The sequence below is a fragment of the Hippocampus bargibanti genome, linkage group LG09 (genome assembly GCF_051943395.1).
Source record: "Hippocampus bargibanti isolate YZ-2025 linkage group LG09, ASM5194339v1, whole genome shotgun sequence".
In the NCBI taxonomy this organism is placed as follows: domain Eukaryota; kingdom Metazoa; phylum Chordata; class Actinopteri; order Syngnathiformes; family Syngnathidae; genus Hippocampus; species Hippocampus bargibanti.
The window spans coordinates 13,301,976-13,318,423 of NC_142742.1; the positions used below are offsets into that span (position 1 = coordinate 13,301,976).

The 16,448-nt window shown below is 41.5% G+C and overlaps 1 protein-coding gene across 1 annotated transcript in view; it reads left to right on the forward strand.

The window, feature by feature from the left end:
* The window catches only part of ltk (leukocyte receptor tyrosine kinase), a 68,069-nt gene that overhangs the window by 39,708 nt on the left and 11,913 nt on the right, over window positions 1–16,448 (forward strand). The window contains exons 16-24 of the mRNA XM_089004697.1: window positions 2,258–2,443; window positions 3,450–3,548; window positions 5,157–5,321; window positions 5,453–5,563; window positions 8,998–9,184; window positions 10,745–10,835; window positions 11,034–11,098; window positions 15,810–15,939; window positions 16,011–16,108. Coding sequence (XP_088860823.1) covers window positions 2,258–2,443; window positions 3,450–3,548; window positions 5,157–5,321; window positions 5,453–5,563; window positions 8,998–9,184; window positions 10,745–10,835; window positions 11,034–11,098; window positions 15,810–15,939; window positions 16,011–16,108 — 1,132 coding nt within the window. The remainder of the gene's footprint in view (window positions 1–2,257; window positions 2,444–3,449; window positions 3,549–5,156; window positions 5,322–5,452; window positions 5,564–8,997; window positions 9,185–10,744; window positions 10,836–11,033; window positions 11,099–15,809; window positions 15,940–16,010; window positions 16,109–16,448) is intronic.

A 16,448-nucleotide genomic window follows, 5' to 3' on the forward strand; every position in this document is an offset into this window, starting at 1 on the left:
AAAAATATCGATATAACCGGGACTATCGATATATCCGACCCTGTTTGCATGTAATTTTCTCCGTGCGTGCATAGAAATAGTATCGATATAACCGGGACTATCGATATATCCGATATCGATATAACGAGACTTTACTGTAATCTCGTTATCGATATATCCGATATCGATATAACGAGACTTTACTGTAATCTCGTTATATCAATATCGGATATATCGATAGTCCCGGTTATATCGATACTATTTCTATGCACGCACAGAGAAAATTACATGCAAACAGGGTCGGATATATCGATAGTCCCGGTTATATCGATATTTTTTCGGACTCCCTTGAATATCGATATAACGAGACTTTACTGTATGTACACAACATCGTTATATGTAGTTTAAAGAAAATTAAATAGTTTTTACCCACATTTTTTGGGCTTCAATTCAATGTACATTGTGCCGCTTCTTCTGTTATGCAGGCTTTGGCCACATGAAAGCAATGTAATACAAACATATTAATGGTTATACAGTACTGTACATGGAGACAGTCTCAGCTCCTGAGTAATATTAATTGATCTTGACAGAGGATGAAAACTACACATGTGACTATTCTAATATTATCTGTCTGCATGCCTTGCTCCACCGTTTGTGTTCAAATATGTGTTGCTTGAAGGGATACAACACCACAACAATGCTATAAGTGTGGCATCGCAAAAATTACAGAAGGTAAAATTCTGACAAAGACTGAACATATTTAGGCCTGATTTAGCAGGGGTCAGTCCTGTTTTCTCACAGTATGGAAGTTCTGGTAAAGAATAACAACTTCATGTGTATGGCTTGCATATTGTTGAGGATTGCAAAGTGCACACATGACTACATTAATTACTACCATTTGAATCTATGTACCCTATGTTGACCATCGCCGCTATCTACTATGAGGCCATGTGAATGTCTTAATTGAATGAGAATGTTTCTTGGTCTTTTTTGCGGAGTAGCAGGAAATATACATTTTCCCACGCACAGCGCTCAGTTTGCTGGAGTTGGTGTGCTCTGTCTAAATACCTCCGGATCCACTTGGTAAATTGAATTGAAACAGCTTCCAGGTCGGACATTTTTACCATCCAACTCAATTTCTTGACAATCTATCCCAAAGCAAATGCATTAATGAATCAGTGGAAGTTATTTCATATTAAGAATCAATCAGATGTTAGCGTTTTGTCTCCTTGCAATTCAACATCCAAATTTGCCATTTGGTTTGAATCCTATTCTCTAATACCAGGAGATATTGCTTTGATGCCATTTGTTGGAACTGTGCGTTTAGACAGCTTCCGTGAATTGGCCATTTCAGGAGGATAGTGACCAAGTCCAGATAAGCTCATCATGCCTCTAGATGGCTGCAAGGCATTGTGGATCTTTTGCATCTCCTCGTTGATGTTCAGTCTGCTTCATGGACATTACCTTTAACAGAACCACAAAGGATGCATTTTCCATCCATTTTCCGTGGCGCTTATTCCTCACTAGGGTCGCGGGGGGTGCTGGAGCCTATCCCAGCTGTCTTCGGACACCCTGAATTGGTTGCCAGCCAATCGCAGGGCACACAAAGACGTACAACAGTCACTCTCGCACTCACACCTAGGGACAATTTGGAGTGGCCAATCTGCCTGCCATGCATGTTTTTGGAGTGTGGGAGGAAACCGGAGGACCCGGAGAAAACCCACGCGGGTCCGGGGTGAACATGCAAACTCCACACAGGGAGGCCGGATTAGGACGCGTACCGGCTGTGCTAACCACTCGACTACCGGGCCGCCTGGGTGTATTTCTTCTGCAAATGACAATTGCTTCCAACTGAGTGGCTGTGAGGAGTTGCTAACTGAGTGACTTTGATGAATTTTGTTGAAAGAAATAAAGATAAAAAGGCAAGGAGCAACTGACTATGTGATGTTATTGGCCAATAGCCTTCAGCTAGCCATGAGCTAGTCCTAAAAATCAATATTCTGTGGGTCCTGGAATTACAATGACAAAAACCCTGGCACTGGAGTGGACACATTTCTGCAGATTTCACATTGAACGAGTTAACTTTTTTCAAAGAGCACTTAACAATGCTACACAAGTTGAACAACGTACTATCCATTTACAGTATACTAGACAAAAATGATCAAACCTCATTGGCCTTTGATGAAACTCTATCAGTTCTCACAAAAGTTGCCTTCTATTCAAAACTAACAAAAATGTGAAGTAATATTCTTCATGGGTGATCTCTGTGTCTTCCCAGGTGGTGGTGGAGGCTGGAAAGACTCCCCTACGGCTCACCTCGTTGCTGGCAGGTCACTCTCAGAGGGTGCTGGCGGGGGTGCAGCGTGCCTTTTGTCCCAGTCCAAACTGGGTTGGTCCACATACGGGGGATTCGGAGGTGGAGGTGGCGCCTGCACGGCTGGAGGAGGAGGAGGGGGATACCGAGGTGAAAATATTGCATAACCATTACGTAGCAACGTTTAATTTCATATACACATCGTCATGTGTCGATCACAGATGGCTGTGAATGAAGTTAAAGGACAACCGACATCACTTTTTTGTTTCCTAACTGACATCAGAAAAACGTTTCATAACATCTAAAATACCCAAAACACGCAGGGTGATATTTTTTGCAAAATGCAAAACACCAATAAAAATGACTTAAAATGTCCAAAAGCTGCCGAAAATTGAGCTGCGAATTGGGCATTTTCAGAAAGTACCGCCCCCAGTTCGTGACGTCACGCCAAGACGTCTTGCATTGCTCGAGAATCAAAACAATGGCTTCAGATTCGGAGAATATGCTTTCTTGTTACGCATCCAGTTATGAATATGATTCAAATAGTTCTGAATAGGAAAGTGTTTGCAATCGATGAAAGAAGGTCGTCCGGGTCATTTTGATTGATCAAGACTGATGTGTAGCGTCACAGAAAATTCAGAAGATGGTGCCAGAGCTCCGTTGGAAATTGGTTTATTCTTCACCTTGGAATTTTTGTCAGCGAATATCTAATAGTTGTCTCGGTGTAACATACAACGATTCACCATTGCGTTATTATTTTCCTTCTAAGTTTGCCATCAACACGGATCAACACGAAGTTTTCAGAACAAACAAAGTACAGCAAAATGCATTGAGGTGATGCAAGGTATGTCCTTTCTCACTCAGGGGCGTTCCTTCAGTGACGTGACGTCAGGACTCCACCAACTCAAAAACACGACTTCCGGAATATTCAGCGCGAGTCTTAAAACGTAAAATATAGCTATATGCGGTGGAATCTTTGTAAAATACGCTCAGTAGAAGTTGAAGCGATTTCACAAATTATGGACACAACTTGTCCGGAGACGTCGGTTGTCCTTTAAATTCATTGTCGATTGTTTATTATGACATTGTATGTCTCTGTACAAACGTCCAAATAGAGCAAGTTTTGAACCACCCTTGTACGTCAATTCTGTCATAGGAGGAGATGCTGCTTTGACGGATGACATAAAAGCAGATGGCCGTGATGGGATCTCCTTCATTAATCCAATGGGAGAGATTTACCTGCAGCCTCTGGCTGGTGAGTTTGTCTCATTCAATCCCATCCACTTTCACGTGTTCAATTACTATTTCTAAACACGCAGCCTACTAAAAAAAAGAAAAAAATAAATAAAAACAAAGATGACTCTCCTCTTTCAGAACAAAACGTCTATCGATACCAAATATACGTATGGGGTGGACCACATTATAAGGCACATAGAAATTCTATGTGCCTTGACTATTTGAGCTTCTATTCTATGATAGAATAGAAGCTCAAATAGTGTCTGTGTTTGCGTTATGCCACCTTTAGATAGAGGTATGAAAAATGGAAAACAATAATACACAGCTTTATTTATAGTCTTCACAACCAATGCAGTTATAAAAAAAGCGCTACAAAAAACACAAAATGCTATGTTCGAGAAAATTGAATGCTTTTAGGTGCGCCTTCTATGGTGGAAAATACTGTAAATGCTGATCTCTGTTTGGGCTTTTCACCTAATAATACATACTTTCAAATATATGACACCCTCATGTTTGGTCAGTTCGTTTTATTTTGTGGACCCAAGCCTTGCTTTTGTCTCCTTGAGACAACTTACCATCTGACTCTGATTATGTCGTGCGTGGCACACTAATTCACAACCTCGTGCAGCTATTTGCCCTTGCTTCAAGAAGAAACCTTTTCATCCTTGCGTCAAGACTTCAAATTATAGTCCGTGTGACATGAAAGGCATTAGGAATATGATTTAAGGGGAAAACAAACCCATGAAACATCCCTCAGTGATGTGAATGTCATCTCCATCAAACTTATTCAATAGTTCAAGGATTTTGATGATACGATTTAAGTTTGAGGTGCACAAGTATCATCGTTTGTGCATAGAACATAGTTTTGCCCAACGTATTCAGCATTTCTTATGAATCATTCACTGCAATTCACAAATGTATTCGGGAATTGAAAATATGACGTCATTCCCGAATTTGGTGCCGATAAAGCGCTGAACCGACATCTGGCAATGTTTATTCCCTTCCACAAGGAGGTAGCATTTCCCTTTTCTCATGTTCGCGCTTTGTTCCAGCTTCAGCTGTTGTTAAAGCCCTATATAAATCAATATGTATGTATTGCATTGTACAGTAAAGTCTCGTTATATCGATATTCTCGGGAGTCGGAAAAAATATAGATACAACCGGACTATCGATATATCCGATCCTGCGGCATGTAAATTTTCTCCTTGCGTTCCTAGAAATAGTATCGTAATAAGCAGTACTATCGATATAACCGATATCGATATAACGAGACTTTACTGTATTTTGGACAGCTACTCTCATTTGAAGCTCATATAATTCCAGATCCATATAATTTCGGAATTAACGATATTTTTCTGATGAAAGAAGAGAGTCTTAGATTTCTAACGCTGCATAGAATGTTTATGTAGTCCTAAACCTCAATATTCTGTGGGTCCTGGAATTCAAACAACAATGAAAAAAACCCTGGCACTCGAGTGGACACATTTTTGCACATGTCTGGCAATGAGTTAAGATCTAGTCAATTATTGAGGTGCAATGCTTGCATTGCATGAACAGTGCTGTCTGTTGTCACTCGTCTGTGTCAGCTAAGTGAATGAGTGAGCCTTTTTTGTGCATTCCCCCCAAGCCATGGAGAGTCACGGCGAGTGTGAAATCAAAGTGCAACTGAACTGCAGCCACTGTCAGTCTCAGAGCTGCAAGCGGGATAAAGACACACACCTTCTCCTCTGCCTCTGTCATGGTGACGATGTTTTGTCCAGCGATAACGTCACCTGTGTTGATGATACAGCAGGTGAGGAACTACATTCAAGTGTTTGTGACCCTGTCCGACATCACTGGTTCTACTCCCAACCCATTTGAGCTACCACTTTATTGTTTCCGTCTACTCAACACACAAGTCACTCTGCCTTTTTCATCTTCAAGCTCCACCAGTCCCGCCTCCTCAGGGCCAGATGTCGGCCACACTGATCTTGGCTGTGGTGACCTCCACCGTCGTCAGCGGGGTGGCGTTGATCTGCCTCGGTGTCGTCCTCAGTAAGAGACTCGTGCAGTTTTGCGCTGGCGTTGTCCCCGCCACCTTTCATCCTCTGTGAGGCGTTTGCGCACATCCATGGGAGCAAACCCACTCTTGAGCTTATTGTTGTTCATGGTGATCTCCTTCACAAGTCATGAGAGGGAAATGTGGCATTAGAAAGAAAACATTGCCGGGTGGAAATACAAATGCTCTTGATTCACGGAATGAAACAGCCAGACCTGACTCCATTTGGGTAACGGTCACATTACGTTTTGAAAGCAAGCACACACAGAGCAGCAGTAAAGGGCATGATGCATGTTGTAAAACCGACAACATATGTTTGGCATTTGTATTGAGTTTCCAAGCTTGGAAAGTGCAGTTGATCGTGGTTCACGGAAGTGAAGGAGGAAAACATTTATTATTGTCCTAGTTACAATGTACAAAGTGACAGTTTCTAGATTTCATGCACCCGCGGGCTTTGATGTATTGTTACACGTGTATATCAGAACCATTTGTGACGAACTAGAATCCCACACGCACAACGATACATGTACTGGTTATTCTTGCTATCAGTAAAATTCCTAAAATGAGAATATACAGTGAGACCTCAACTTACGAACTTAATTGGTCGCAGACAGAGTGTGTAAGGCGAAAAGTGTGTATCTCAAAAAAAAAATTCCCATAGGAAACCATTAAAATGGGAATAATCAGTTCCCGGGTTTCCATAAAATATACTTTTCAACTAAATAAGCCTTAAAACGACACACAACATACCTTATTCTATGTATAATAAATGTGCTATTGTATTGTAATGAAATAAATACACTGCATTGTATCATAAAGTCACTTTATTTACATTTATGATGGTCATTTATGGCTTGATGGAATGGCGTTGGAGGTCAAAGGGAATTGCTGTTTGGAAAGAGAGGTAAAATAAAATAAAATGTAAATAAAATTGTATTTACCTTTTTGATGGTCGTTGATGGCTTATGGAAGGAGAGTCACCTTCCATAAGGACTGTTGGTAACTTAACCTCTGGTGCTGTTCGGTCGTGTGCTTCCGCCGAAGATCACTCCGCCGGCCGTGGTGGGTGTGTATTACGAAAATAGTGCTTATTATAAGGTTTAATTTTCATAAATTTGACGTTTGTAAGACGAAAAGTTTGTAAGATAAGGTGTTTGTAAGTTGAGGTCTCACTGTACTGTATTGGGAATTAACACCATCCTTGTCCTCTTAATTTGTTTTGTCAGAAGGGAGACATCAGAATCAATACATCAGATACAGCTTATAATATTTCTAATGAAGCATGTTTATGATTAGAATTATTACTGTTCGACATTGTCACGCTGTTCATTTATACGCTCGCCGCAAGATCACATTTGCCACTTTTATAACCAACCTCAATGAACAGTGGAGGTGTACGAAGTAAGGGGTGATTCCACTTTATTCATATATAATAATCATCCTGTGTCCTGATTCATTCTCTTCCTTTTAAAGTGATCCCATGCCGGGCCACGCCACCATCTCCCATCCACACCTGGGGAAAAAAATTCAATCATCCGTGCATGACGCCAAGGGAGTGGGATATTTATACTCTCCAGTTGAGACAACAACTACTTTGCTCCATACATTTGCGTAGCACTACTGATCCCATCTTAATGACGTTGCCAAATGCTGAAGCACGATTAAGCGCGGAATAATTGCATTAAATAATTGCATTACATAATTGTGTTAGTTGTCCCAGCCATCAACTTCATGAGACCTTTATGAACGTAAGAGGAAATTTTCCCAAACACATCCGAAATACATTCTGTTCGCAGCATACTGTGTAATCGTGTGACATTGAATACACGTATGAAAACAAAGACGACATTTATTGTCTACTTGTGTAATTGATTCAAATTTTGGTTTCAATGAAGAAGTGAAAGGAAAGCAAAGCTCCACAGGTCGCTAGTATCTGTTTACCTGAGCTTTCCCCCCATGCAGTGAGGTAGTCTGTTCCCTTACCCACCCCGCTCCCTCCATCCCAGTGTCCTCCACTTAAACCCCAACCTCCTCCTCACTATCCTCCTCCTCCTCCTCCACCCTTCTCCTACCTCCATCTCTCCCATACCCTCCTCACCCCCCTCCTTTGAGACCCTCGCATCTGCACCGGGCGCTGGCTCGACGGCACCTCTTACCTGCACGCAACGCCCCCCCTCCCTGGCAGACTACCAACCTGCATCGGGGCCGCGGCGGGTGAGTCTCACCTCACTGGTGCAGTCGAGGAATTGTAGATGTGGAGGAGACCCCATACTGTATATGCGCCCCTTACATATAATGTGGAACGTGGATATATCGTGTTCCCCCAGCTATATTTACTATTAACTCATTCACTGCCATTCACAAATTTATTCGGGAATTGAAAACATGATGTAGAGCGCCATTTCCGAATTTGTCCAGATTTAGTTTTTTCATACTTGGGTGCCAGTAAAGCACTGGCCATGGCCTCTGGCAATGTTTTTTACTTTTCCACAAGGGGGCATCATTTACATTTTTGCGCTTTGTTAGCGCTTTATTCCAGCTTCAGCTGTTGTTAAAGCGCTATATAAACCAGTATTGCATTGTATTTTTGACACCCGCCCTCATTTCAGGCTCATATTACTCCAGTCTCATATAAGTTAGGAATTAACTGTTTTTTTTTTTTATAAAAGAAGAGAGTCTAAAGCACAGGTGTCGAAGTCAAGGCCCGGGAGCCAAATCCGGCCCGCCACATAAATGTTTTTCGGCCCGCGAAAGCAAATCAAACTTGTAAAATTCGTTGATGCTTGCAAAAATCCGAACCAAAATGTCGTATTTTTGGTTGTAAACCACAATAACAGTCATTATTCTTGACTTCAGATTTGAAAACTAGTTATTCATTAATTTCTTGTGCGCTCCATATGTAATATGTGGGGGGGGGGGTGAAACATTCTAATGGCTTCCCCAAATTCATAACGGTCCTCGAGCGGAAACCATAACTACAATGTGGCCCGTAGCAAAAAATGATTTTGACACCCCTGGTCTAAAGTTTCTAACACTTTTGTATTGAATGTTTATACAGTCCTAAAACTCAATATTCTGTGGTCCTGGAATTCAAGTGACAAAGACAAAAACCCGGGCAATGGAGTAGACACATTTTTGCACGTCTGGCAGTGAATGAGTTAATGTGGAAGAAATGTGTTTTAATCCATTTAATGTGTTTCAAGCGTGTGTAAGGTGTAAAACGTCATTCAGAAAAGAGGCTCCCTGAGACGGCGTGTCTGGAACTTATCCCCCACAATCAGCGTCGGTTCACTGTATTTGCATAGGAATGTTTTCAAGGGCTGTTTGTGTTAGCATTTCCTTATCCAAATTAGATTCAAGGGATCTGGTACTTTTATCGACTCTAAACACATTTTAAGTATTGTTCTTCTTCTCTGTAACTATCCTCAAGTGTGGCATCGCTGGAAAAATGATCTGCAAGCAATGAGGGGCCACCTGCAGAGCCCCGAGTACAAGCTGAGTAAGATCCGCACCTCGACCATCATGACGGACTACAACCCCAACTACTGCTTTGCCGGGAAAGCCTCGGCGCTCAGTGAGCTGAAGGAAGTGCCGCGCAAGAACATCACACTGCTCAGGTAGAACTCTGTTCCACACATTCTACCAAACACAGTTTGGTAGAATGTTTTTAAGACTTTTAGAAGGACTTGGGGAAACTAAAACCAAAATTGTAGAAAGAATGGCTCATCAAGGTACATCAGTAAAAAATAAAAAATAAAAATATGGAGAGCTACATTTGTCACGCTTTGCATGGTGGTGGACCTAAATAAAGCAGGCAGGAGGGAGGAGCAAGGTGTATTCGACAAATTGTATCAAAGTAGGCAGGAACGAACATATGCGAATCAAACCTCTGAAGATGGAGGAAACTGATTCGCTGTGGTGATCCCTTGAAGGAAAAAGCCGAAAGGAAAAGAAGAAGCAAAAGAAGGAACAAAATCTCAAACAACAAAGTCATCAGAACAACAAGGTCCAAAGTAGCAAACAAAACCATGAGTAAAATATGGCAAGACAAAACAAACCTGACAGTATGAAACAAACAATGACTCAACACTGAATGCAGGTAGTCCTGCAGGTAGTCCTTTTAAGTGCCACTGATTAAAACAACCAACATCTATGCAACTGCAAGCGGGGCCCTACAGGGCCTCCGCTTGGTCGTAAACCGAAACATGACAACATTTGTTTTTGTTTGTCCATTAGGTTTAGTAAGCAGGCAGCTTGCTGGTTTGTGTCAGCCTTTATATTAGGGATATATAAATAGGGCCGATACGACCAGTCAGACTTTAGCTCGCTGACGAAGCCTCTTGGATAGGAGGCGAAACGTCCTCCACCTTCAAAAAGTACATATGACGGCTGAAGAAACCTTCTCATCGATGGACCACTCCTGTACGACTGAGAGCTTACACAGACATCAGCCCTTATAGATAATCTCATTGCTACATTTTAATTCTTGACAGGTATTTGGAGTTGAATGTACAATCTCTCTCTCTCTCTCTCTCTCTCTCTCTCTCTCTCTCTCTCTCTCTCTCTCTCTCTCTCTCTCTCTCTCTCTCTCTCTCTCTCTCTCTCTCTCTCTCTCTCTCTCTCTCTCTTTTTTTTCTCGAAGACAGTTGGGATAGGCTCCAGGACACCATGTGACTTTTGTGATCGGATAGATGGATGATATAGGATAAATGGCAATTTATATACTTGTCATTCGAATCACTCAGCTCGCACTTAAATCGACAGCGGTACAATGGGGACTGAACTTCCCTCACAATAAGGCGCATCAAATATAGGATGCACCGCATTATAAGGCACATAGAATAGAGTCTACAATGGTGGCTGCGGTTGCGCTATTCATGCAATAGATGGAGCTATACTGACAGGAGAACAATGCAATACAGCTTTATTTCGATTGAGCTTTCACAACTGCTGCAGCTGTAACAACACACTTTATTGAACATCTAAAATACTACATCCAAGAAATTCGAATATTGATGATATATTGATTTATAAGACGCATTATAAGGTGCACCGTCGCCATTTAAAAAAATGAAATACTTTTAGCTGCGCCCTGTCATGCAGTAGTATGGTAAATATCGCATCCTGCGATCCTTCCTACCATCTCTGAATTACCACTTTGTGCTTTGTGCTTGCAGAGCGCTTGGCCACGGCGCCTTCGGTGAGGTGTATGAGGGTCAGGTCCTCGGGATGATGGCAGATAATGGCCCTATGCAGGTGGCCATAAAGGTCAGCTACCATTCACAATGTGCACCTCAACACTCAATGAAAGTTCATCAGCGGGAGTGATATTCATGACACATAATCCACTCGAGGGTGGTGTTCCTACTCATGCAAAGGTCACACGTATGGAGGAGACACGTAGAAGTGGTGCATTTCATTTTATGAAACTCACCTGGAAATGATTATTTTTTCCTTTGTCTGCAGACTCTTCCAGAAATCTGCTCAGAACAGGATGAAATGGATTTCCTTATGGAGGCACTCATTATGAGGTACACGTCCTGCGTTAGTATAATCACACAAAGTGCCCTATGAAAAATGAATCGTGGCATTCTTCAGTATTTTAATCAATTAAATTTGATTTTAATAGTACACCTTTTCAGATCTATTTATGTAGATTTATTCATCTCAACATAAATCATCAAATTTCAACACTAATGAAAGTTAATGGGTCAAAATGTATGAAGAGAGTTTCAATATGAATAGCTGTGGATTAACTAAGATTCATTTAGTTAAAAATTATGACATTGCTTTCCATTAGGTTTATATAAATATTTCCATGTCCCTCCACTCCATATTTTCATTAGGTAGTGGTAATGCAACCCTTGTATCAACAACTTCTTACCATTGACAAAAAGATATTCCTAGCTGCATTTGTAAATGGCTGTTTCCTCCCAGGGCCACATTTTCGGGCCACCGCCTTGTGACACAACGATAGTCTTCTAGCAGCTGCTCATTAACTTTTCATATGCAAATTGCAATGGTGGGCCTTCAATTGCAGTTGTGGGCCTTCAATAGTGCTTCTTCTGAATCAATCCAGACTGAAAAAAGTGTGGTGTGATTTACTACAAGTCCACTCGAAGGTACCATTAGCTAGGGAATAACTGACCGAACTTACTTAATGATGTCCATTTTTTCTTGAAAAGTCCGTCTTGAAAATGGCTTTAACAGTAAATCTCCAACCAAATCAATTTCTTCTCCTCCTTTAGGCGTTGTGGGTTAACAAAAATGCTGTTAAATCAACACAATATATTTGCTTATGCAGCTCACTACCGATACAGTGCTAGCTCTGGTCATTATGCTCTTGTCACTAGCGACTACTAAAAAGAGCAGTTTTCTCAAACTATGATTGGCTAGTGACGAGACAATCAAAGTTTGTGAAAACTCTGACCTTGACCAGCGCCTTCAAAATGCCGTTGGTACCCCTTTTTGTTTGCCAACTCAAAATCTGTTTGGTTAGAGTAACAGTTTGATTGACACATTTGATGCGACAGGGCCCGCGGAATTGATTGTGAAGGCGTCCAGGTAGATTTCTGACCTTGGTAACAAATGATGGCTGACATTTGATTGTTTAAATGTTTAAATATACAACAACACACATCTGGAAGCAGCGCAACAGGGGAAAAGTAATGAAAGGTCCACCATTGGTAAATTGTGAGGGATTAGCAACTATTAACATCTGGAAAGAGATCTGTCTTTATGTATTCCAAGGCAATACCGACAGCGTGACATTTTTTTTTCTGCAATCCCATGTGGCGCCAGGATCAAATCATATGAGCCAAAAGTAATGACATGTAAAGGTCTGACGAAAGCTTTAAAATGCAATGCTTTTAGACATCTCCCAAAATGAAAACTGCTGCTCTATTAAATATCAAACGTATTGAAAAGTTACAATGCCATCTGATGGTACACTGCCCTGTTATGCGATCACCGCTGTGGACTGATGACTGAGATTTATAAACAATGTCCTGGCATCTTATTTTATGACAATGGTGACATATGATGCTCAAAGGTTATAAATTGACTGCGCAAGAAAGTAAGTCCAGTTATTACCCGATATGCCGCTTTCATATCTATGACGTGCAAGGTATTTACCGTATTATGACTTTACAGTTGCACTAGTTTATGACACATTCCGACTCCAAGTTCAAGTTATGCGTGAATGTTATTGTGACGACGCGCCTGCCTGTTCATTGTATCACAAAAACATCTAAGATGGATGCAGCTATTTTTCCTCTATCAAGATCAAACAATTTGTCCGTCTCCAAGCTTCTGTCACACGTTTCTAAGCACATGCTTCTGCTTTACATCACAGCATCTGTCCTTATTTGGCCTCATCATTTATTTCACAGCTGCATGTTGTGTTTTTATTCTTCATACACGTCCATCATTCCGGCTAGAGTCCGACATCAGCATTAACTCCCTCGAGGGCTGTTTCATGTTCACAGGCACTCGCCCTAATCACATTTCTGCGCATAGTGGGAGCTTTGCTAATGTGAGCTTGACTTATTATCTTCTGTGCGGGGTTTTCTGGATAATGACTTCCTCGTCCGCCGTCGCGCTCAGTTTTACTGCCATCCACCAAACGACATAAAGATTGGATCTTAATACTGCTCCTGTCAGTGCTCTAAAGATCGTGGAGCTTTGGTAATATACATGCACATTCACTCCAGGTAGTCACGCAGTCTTTTTGGCAGATTGAACTCATTTTTCTTCATGGGCTAATTCTGTTTTGTGCTTTTGGAAGTTGTTGTTTTTTTTTTTTAATCCCTCTGTGATATAAGTATGTGATTCAATTTATGAATGTGCAGTATGTCTGATAAATGGTTCAGCTGTAGTCATTTTCATCAACGTGAGGGAATGAGGGAAACAGTATATGTGAATGCTGTTGGAGTGAAAGTGCCTCTGTTTGTGCCTGACGCGAAAGTACACCATGCCACACAGAAAGGCTGACAGGGTGAATATGAAATATTTAACAATCCGGACTTCATCGCTGTGAGCACAGCTGGAATGGATGTGCTCACACTCTGTACTGAAGTAAAAGTACAGACACTAGTGCCCAAACTCGGGTAAAATTGGAAGCACTACTACGTGCCGAGAATTACTCACCATAAATCTATCATCCTAGAAATACATAAATAGCTCATTCACTGCCAGCGTTTTTGTCATTTTCACTCAAATTGCAGGACCAACAGAGTAATGAATTTTCGGACTACATAAACATTCAATTGAGCATAAGAAACCTTAGACTCTCTTCTTTCATCAGAAAAAAGAGTTGATTCCTAAATTATATGGGTCTGGTGTTATCTGAGCTTGAAATGGGTGGGGCTTCCAAAACGCAATACAAATACACACATGCATATTGATTTAGATAGTGCTTTAACAACAGCTGAAGCTGCAACAAAACGCTAAAATTGATAAAAGACAAATGCTGCCCCCTCATGGAATGGAAAAAAACATTGCAGGAGGTCTGCCCAGCGCTTTATTGGCACCCCCGCAAGAAAAACCAAAACCCGAACAATTTTGGCAATGACACACCAGATCACACTTTTCAATTCCCTCATAAATTTCGGAATGGCAGTGAATGAGTTAAAAGTAAAAGTAGAGAATGCAGTCCAGTATGATCAAATAAAAATATAATTTCTTCTTCACATATACAGTACATATATATACAGGTAACATCTGCCTTGCGACCAGCTCGAGTTACGACCACCCCTACTTACGACCACAACCTCCAGGCCCTATTTATTTTTTTTAATTCTACGCTTGGCACTGCAACGCGCTAGCAGGCCGGCAACGCGTACAACAATTTTGGCCAGCCAGCCAGCATCTCACTCTCGCACAGAAATCGACAGTGTGATGGCACCAGAGGGGGGCGTTTGTGAGTCATTTAGCCTCCAACTTACGACCATAAGTTCGTACGTAAGTCGGATGTTACCTGTATATACTCACATAAATAAAAAAAACTATGTTGCATCAAAACTACTCTGACAAGTACAATGTATCCCTTAATTTGCTTGAGTAAATATGGTGCCTCTGGAGGTATGAAACCTCAATCCAAAGCAGCCATCAATCTAAATGAAATAGTGGACATTTGCATGATTCAGACAAACGCATATTGTGGCTTTTGCATCAATGCACGTTTTAGCAGGAGGAAAAGTGGACAGACCCGTGAATGCCTCCAAGACATTGTGTAAGTGTCAAAATAACCCATTGTGAGAAAAGCCTTTCTCTCACCTCTCAATGGGTCGAAAGGTGCTGCTTCTTGTCTCGGAACTCTGAAATCAATCGCTCTGCGGATCACAGAGATCCAACGGAAAACCTGACTAGCCTGTAAATGATTCATCTCGGTTCTGTTTTGTTTCTTATTCCTCTTTCATCTGGTTGCAGCTTTTGTGGTTATTCTCAAAATGACAATGTGTTTTTTCTTCTTGTTTTATTCATTGGTTTCTTGTTTTTCCGGAGAGGCGAGACACGAAAGAAAGACAGTGTTTTCCTTTTCTGAATTGAGCTGCTTTTCTCAGACTGGATTTGAGAGCGACTTGATGTAAAAATGGATTTTGAAAAGACGCGTTTCGCAATTGGCATACGGATATACTGTATCAAATGTCATTAACGTATTTTGCGGTGTATAAGGCATATCCGGTGTACAAGGTGTATTTGCTAACTTTTTCCATATATATGGTGCACCGGACTATAAAGCGCACCTTGAATGAATGAAAAGAGTTTTCCAAATATAATATATAAATATAGAAACGTTTTCCAAATATAAGGCTCGCCACATGATAAGGTACTACAGTAGAGGCTGGGGTTACGCACTACTTCTACGGGGGGAAATTGAGTCGTGGCTGCTGATAGTAGTTGCTAGACCTGTTGTGGCTCAATATTACTTCACATATAAGGCGCACCTGCGTACAAGGCGCAGGGTCATCTTTTGAAGAAAATGAAGGATTTTAGGTGCATCTTATACACCAGAAAATACAGTATATGTTTGCCTTTAACCTCAGGTTACCTTCTTGAAGCGGACCATCTTTAGATCGGCCCATATAGTGTGTCATATTCACAGTTACTGTCTTCATGGCTGCTATAGATAAACTCCACATTATAGTGACTTAGCAGAAATTAAAACTTCCGATGCACCATTTCTCCCTTCAGCCACTATTTGAGGAAATACTGAATCTGTGTGACTCTGTTTGCCTGCAGCAAATTCAACCACAAGAACATTGTACACTGCATCGGTGTCAGTCTCACCATCTTGCCGCGTTTCATTCTACTGGAACTCATGACCGGAGGAGACATGAAGAGCTTCCTGAGACAGAACAGGCCTCAACGTGTATGTCATCCCACCCACGCCTCATTTTAGATGCATTGCACCATTTTTGACAAGAGCCTTGTTGCTTTCAGGGCCAAGCTCCTTCCCTCAGCATGCACGAGCTGCTGCAGATGGCTCGGGACATCGCACGTGGTTGCCGCTACTTGGAGGAGAATCACTTCATCCACAGGTATTCACAATGTTGACAACCACCCTGAAATCACGCAAAAATTATTTACATTTGCATGCCGTTCGGGTCAACCTTGACCCGTTTGGAAATTTGACGACAGGAAAATCACCCCAATGCATAATTTCATGCACGGCTGGGGTTTTCTTTCTTTTGGTGTTTTCATAGACAGATAAGAAAGTGGGTAAGCACTGTTGTGGGTGTGAATATTGTTGACATACAGTACTTCCTGGCCAATGAAAGCAACTCCACTCATTGTGTTTACATTCAGCACCGGAGAGGCATGCGCATAGTTAGTCAGGAACACACACATACACATTCAAAGCAGGTGGAAGGCAGCATT